Source organism: Arachis ipaensis, chromosome B06 (assembly GCF_000816755.2).
Source record: "Arachis ipaensis cultivar K30076 chromosome B06, Araip1.1, whole genome shotgun sequence".
Taxonomy (NCBI): domain Eukaryota; kingdom Viridiplantae; phylum Streptophyta; class Magnoliopsida; order Fabales; family Fabaceae; genus Arachis; species Arachis ipaensis.
This window is the reverse complement of record NC_029790.2, coordinates 131,708,359-131,714,091: the sequence shown is the minus strand read 5'-3', so window position 1 is coordinate 131,714,091 and position 5,733 is coordinate 131,708,359. Positions and strand designations below refer to the sequence as shown.

General features: G+C 28.4%; 1 protein-coding gene across 2 annotated transcripts; it reads right to left on the bottom strand.

The window, feature by feature from the left end:
- LOC107648520 (probable WRKY transcription factor 40) lies at nucleotides 900–2,863 on the bottom strand. 2 transcript variants are annotated; one of them, XM_016352349.2, is made up of 4 exons: nucleotides 2,567–2,863; nucleotides 2,012–2,314; nucleotides 1,805–1,921; nucleotides 900–1,560 (listed from the first exon to the last, which is right to left on the bottom strand). In XM_016352349.2, the coding sequence occupies exons 1-4, from the start codon at nucleotides 2,639–2,641 to the stop codon at nucleotides 1,183–1,185; spliced, it is 873 nt and encodes a 290-aa protein (XP_016207835.1). In that variant the 5' UTR covers nucleotides 2,642–2,863; the 3' UTR covers nucleotides 900–1,182. The 2 variants fall into 2 exon arrangements, with proteins under 2 accessions (XP_016207835.1, XP_016207836.1); XM_016352350.2 differs by having other exon boundaries at nucleotides 2,563–2,859.

Genomic DNA, 5,733 nt, shown 5'->3' with positions numbered 1-5,733 from the left:
TATTTTTAACTATATATTCATAATTAGTTATAGAAATTAAAAGGAAATATTGAAATTATGACACAAAAATAAAAAATATAACACAAAACCAAAATTGTAGGTAACTTGAAGAAAAATAGAATTATGTGAAAGTTTGATAAAAAAAAATATGTGTTTTTTATTAATTTTTTTGTGCATGTTTTAATACAGAAAATTTTTTTGGAGAACATAACAAATTTTAGCTTCAGTAGAATTATTTGGAGAGATTTAATTTCGTCAACCGTTAAATTATTTACTTAGTTTATCTTTGGTTGACAGGATGAATATTAAAGAAAAATTGAGTACGCTAAGACTTCTTGATCAGAGGAATAATATTTGTCTTATATAAAAAAAAATATTAAAAATATCCACCACTTATTTGTTTGGCTGTGACAGGTGTGGTGCGCAACAATAGTGGCTGACGAGAATTTTTTGGTGTTGCAATAATAATTTATAGATCATTTTTGAACTATAAAAAATAAAATAATATAGATCTCTTTTTGTTATTGATAACAATAATATTAGAAATTACGAAATAAATTTATTTATAGTATTTATTTATTAGAAAAGTATGAGAAGCCAATGGAATATTTATACAATATGTACAATGAAAGTTTAGAGAATATTAGAGATATAATCATTAGTGTTACCTTTTTTCATCAGCTGTAAGCTTTTGGGATGAGTAGTGTACACATTGTACAAATAATTCATTGTCTCCCTAGCGGGATTCTATATTATATATTCCCATAAAAAAAAAGTATATTATATATGCATTCCGCCTCAATATGTGATATCTGTAATTTCATCATTCCTTTTGAACGGTCTTTTAATTTCACCATAATTATAATCATGAATATACAGCCGACGAGTCCATAAATACGCAAAATATTTACTTTTTCATATTATATATATAATTTACACTTACAAAATTAACAAAAGAGTAGACATTTATTAGATGCCATCCAAAAGAAAAAGGTGCAGAATCTTTACCTAGACTCATTACCCCATATATAAAAAACAGTGTTTTTTTTCTTCCCTATATAAGTCTCTACTGCTATGCTCATTATTATATAATAACTAGTATTAATTACTAATTTGAAATAATCCAAATTCAATTTGGCCTTTAATTTACCCTAAAATTCTAAATAAAGAAAAACAAAATAATCACAATTTTTCCAGAGAAGTGTGTTCTAGAATTTTTCCTGAAATTGCAGTGGCAAGTACTGCCGTGAAGTTAGGATCACTTGTCAAGGAAGTGGCCATTTCTTGAACCAAAAACTTATGGATAGAAGAAGAAATAGAAGAAGACTTCTTTTGAGCATTGTGATCAATGTCAACGGAACTTATTGAATTTTTGACCAAGTCAAGAGTAGTTGGAGATGACGTAATGCGTGATGATGGTGAAGAAACTAAAGGGATTATTGTTTCACTTGAATGGCTTTGGGATGAGACAAGTGATATTTCAGTTTGGCTACGACCATGGTTGTGCTCTCCTTCATACGTTGCTACAAGTATTGTTGGGTCTTCAACACTTCTTTGCACCTAATAATCCATATAATTAAACAAAGATGAGAATATTATTGAAAGAAGAATGTTAGGAGCCAACAACTTTTGTGATTTGTAGCCATCAATGATGATTTTAATGGTGTGAGATTTCATCCAATGACTCACTTTTCTTTGTTGGTTATATGCTGGCCAGAATTTAACAAAGTTGGTGGCTCCTTAGACTTTTCCTTATTGAAAATTAAATGGAAAAATCAAAAGTATTATTCTTTTAGATATTTACCTTCTTTTTCACTGGGCAACTTGGGGCGAAGGAGCAACGAAAGTACGCTCTTGGAGAAGGGTTGTCTCTAGTCACCTTTTGACCATATTTCCTCCATTGATATCCATCCATCACATACTGCATTAAATATCCAAAAACTTTACTACTTCAAAATAAATATAAACAAATTTTTTATTAAAAAAAAAAGATTGTTGTTGAGGAATTTACCAAGCTAGAATCAGATGCATCTGTCTTCACAAGAACCTTGGAAACCTTATTATTATTATTATGAACAATGTTATTAGGCCTTTTGATGAGTAATAATGACTCCTCCTCATCGTTACAATTTTCATAGCTTTCAGCTTTTCTCTTCCGCGATTGATGATGATTATAACAATCAGATGATGTGTTCATCAATTTGGTCAAATGCTTTTGCAAAGCTTCATAGCTAACGCACATGTGAGTCAACGTTTCCGTAAGCCTCTTGTTCTCACAACTCAAACGATGTAACTCTTCAACCAAAACTACTTCCTGAAAATTACAAGGTTACGATCGTAATTATAACAATTGTCAATGGTATAAATTCAGTTAACTTCACGTGAAGTTGATAACCGAGGGCCATTGGATAAAAATTTAGTAAAATCATTTAAATTATTTAACGGTTTTCAACTATCAATTTCACGTGAAGTTAACTGCACCAATTTTCACCAACAATATACATCCGAATGTTCTACTACTGAGCCAGGGACAGTTTAAATCTTTAAGTTAAAAAAAAAAACTAACCACAGTAGGGTTCATATGAGTTGGAGAAGGAGAAAGATTGAGGTTGAGTGAAGTATCAACGCATGTTGAATCCATTTAATTTGCTGATCTGAATCTGGTTTGTAGCGAACAAGCTTAATTAATTAAGGTGAGTAATGGTTGTTAATTGGTTTGATTAGTAAAACCTTGAAGTGAAGTGAGAGAGCAAAAGAAAGGGAATTATATAGAGAAAGAATCAAAGAAGCTAATTAGGACGAAGAAAGTGACAAGTTTGATTATAGAAGAGAAGGGAACCGAAGGAAAGTTGCTGGAAATTAGTGTGAAACAGCAACGTTCGCAGTGATCTTGTCAGCATACTCTCGTCATTATTAATATTTAATTATGCTCAAGGCTTTTCAGGGGTGGAGCTCCCTATAAAGAAAGGGATAATCGTTCTCTTAATTTTAATTTTTTATATGTAAATTATATGTAAATTTTAGTTTAACTTCTTTTAATTTTTTTTTAATTTTATTTTATTGTGTAAATATTTTTTATCGTCTTTTGATATTTCATCTAACTCTGTCCCCAAAACTTTTAACTTTTTAATATCTTAGTTTATTAATATTTAATTATTTTAACATGTGTCGACGTAACGAACCTTCCCACCCAACATAAACAAACTAAAACCGGGGAAGAAACGTGTGGATATATGTAGACATGATTGGCCGTTATATATTTTTTGGTGACTATTGGCCGTTATATATATTTTATATAGAAAAAGTCTAGGAGGCCAACAATTTTGTTAAATTCTGGCCAGCATATAACTATAAAAAAAAAAGTGAGTCATTGGATGAAATCTCAAACTAATCTCACATCATTAAAATTATCATTAATGACTATTTGATGACTACAAATCACTAAAAGTTGCTGACCCCTAACATTTCTCTTTTATATAACTAAAATTTAAGATAAAATTCTTCAAAAAAAAAAACATGACTTTAATTTTAGCTATATTTTTAAGAGGGGTTGAAATTTCAGGCACAGTGAAATTTACTGATTAGTAAATTTTTTTTACAATAGTATTAAATTAAAAGTTTAAAATCAATAATAAGCTAAATTTACGTACATATATATTGAAGATTTAAAATGTTTAATTTTATTTAGGTGTTTAAATATTCACAGCGCTAATAAATTTTTTATGACTTAGAAAAAGATTTATGGTGATTTATGATGTTTCTCTATCAACTTTAAAATATGATTATGTAATTGGCTTTGATCATCACCTTAAGACTTAAGTATATATTCTACTTTTTTTTCTTATGTATAAGGAGAACGCTAAACTGCCAAAGCATTAAGCATCTTCTTTGTCTTTCTTTAATTTCTTGTTGACCGTGTACTTCAATTTATTTGAGCCTTTAAACACCTTGTATAATTGTCTTCATTTAGATTCCCTTTATATATAAAAAGAAATATTCCGATTCCCATTTTCAACCTTGATAGACTTAACGTCTATATGTAATTAGGTTCATCTAGTGTACAGATGTATATTGGTACAGATTTACAGATTTTTATTTTTATTTGGTTTAAAAGTGTATCATTAAAAGTGTTGCTTAAAAAGAAAGTGTTACCCTTAATCGTTAACTTGGCTCTGATACCAATTTTTAACTCTTTTGTGTTTATAATGTGTATAGATTTGAAGATGTTAAAAATTTTTAACTCTTTTGTGTTTATAATGTGTATAGATTTGAAGATGTTGAAATTTTCTATTATTACTAGTATTTATAATTCTGATTTCATTTTTATAATTTTTTTTAATCTTGTTTTAATTTATAATATTCTTTTTTGCATAGATTATTGTTTATAAAATCTTTTATCTGTTTGTCTTTTTCTTTAATATATTTTTTCAAATCTTCAAAAACTTCTTTTATTTCTACACTTTCTGTTGTTTCTAAATATCTTTTTAATTTTTCAACCTCATTCTCCATTTTTTCTTTTAACAGCTTTAATTCTTTTAAGTCATAATATGGTTTTCCAGGCATTTATAAATTTTTTAAGTTTAACTCCAACTTGTTTATATTTATTCTTATTTCTATCCTTTTTATTATAAGGTCATCAATTTCGATATGAAGATTATTTAATTCCTTTTTATACTCCTTTATTTTACTTTTTAATTTTTTCGCTCTTTTTCTTTTTATTTTATTTTCTGGTCTTTCAATCTTTGTATGCTTCATTATTTATTTTAGAATTTCTGCAAATTCTATCATTACTTCATCACTTTTTTCTAGAGATTCTATTTTTCTAATTCTTCAACTTCTCTTTTTAACTTGTCATAGATTATTTTTAGAGCTTTAAATGCTCTTTGATTTATTTCAGAGAACTGCAAATAATTCAAACGATTTTCTCTTTCAAAAAGCTCTTGTTTCTCCTTTATGAATTATCTTTGACTGGTGTGTAAATGGTGCTGCTTTTTCCCAGGCATCATATACTCCTATCATGGGGCCATTATAAATTACATAATATTTTTTATCTTGGGTGGATTTTTTAATGATTTCAGCAATTGTTTTATTTTCTGAAATTTTTTCTTCACCTGATTTGTCCACCATGCTTAGCTGGCTGAACTCTGATGTTTCTGTTTGTTGTGTTGATTTCATTGCTTCGATGGCCTTCTTGAGGGATTGGATCTGTGTCCTTATTTGCTGACAATGCTTGCATTTTTCGAGTTCTCAAATGGACAAAATCACGAGGGCGATGGACAAATCAGAAATCTACAATAAACGAACTTTATAGGGCACAGAGGCCCACATCCCTGAAGAAATGACACTACATAACTACTATATATACACCAACCAAATTGAGTTGAGAGTGATAAGCTTATCTGCTTAAACAAGTGATGAGGGTTCGAATCTTACTTTGTGTATATAGTAAATTATTGGCCTCTAAATTTCATTTTGTACATACAACAATTTATTGGCTAACGACAAATTCTTAACCGAAGGAGATGAGAGATACCACAGACAAAAAAAAAACTACATATACATCCAAAATAAGAAAAATAAATTCATGAGAATATGAACGAGGTAATGTCACACTAGATCATCAATAAATTCTCAAATTTTGAATCCTCATCAAAATAATTTTATTTTTAAAAATAATTAAATTAGTCTCAAATATTTTTTTTCGATTCTAATTTAATTTTTGTTAATATAGTA

Excerpts from the sequence above, each read along its gene's own strand:
- LOC107648520 (XM_016352349.2), bottom strand. The coding sequence starts at position 2,641 with ATGGATTCAACATGCGTTGATACTTCACTCAACCTCAATCTTTCTCCT. Across the intron at positions 2,315-2,566 it reads CTCATATGAACCCTACTGTG|GAAGTAGTTTTGGTTGAAGA; the intron begins GTTAGTTTTTTT and ends TGTAATTTTCAG. Across the intron at positions 1,561-1,804 it reads GTTGCCCAGTGAAAAAGAAG|GTGCAAAGAAGTGTTGAAGA; the intron begins GTAAATATCTAA and ends ATGGATTATTAG.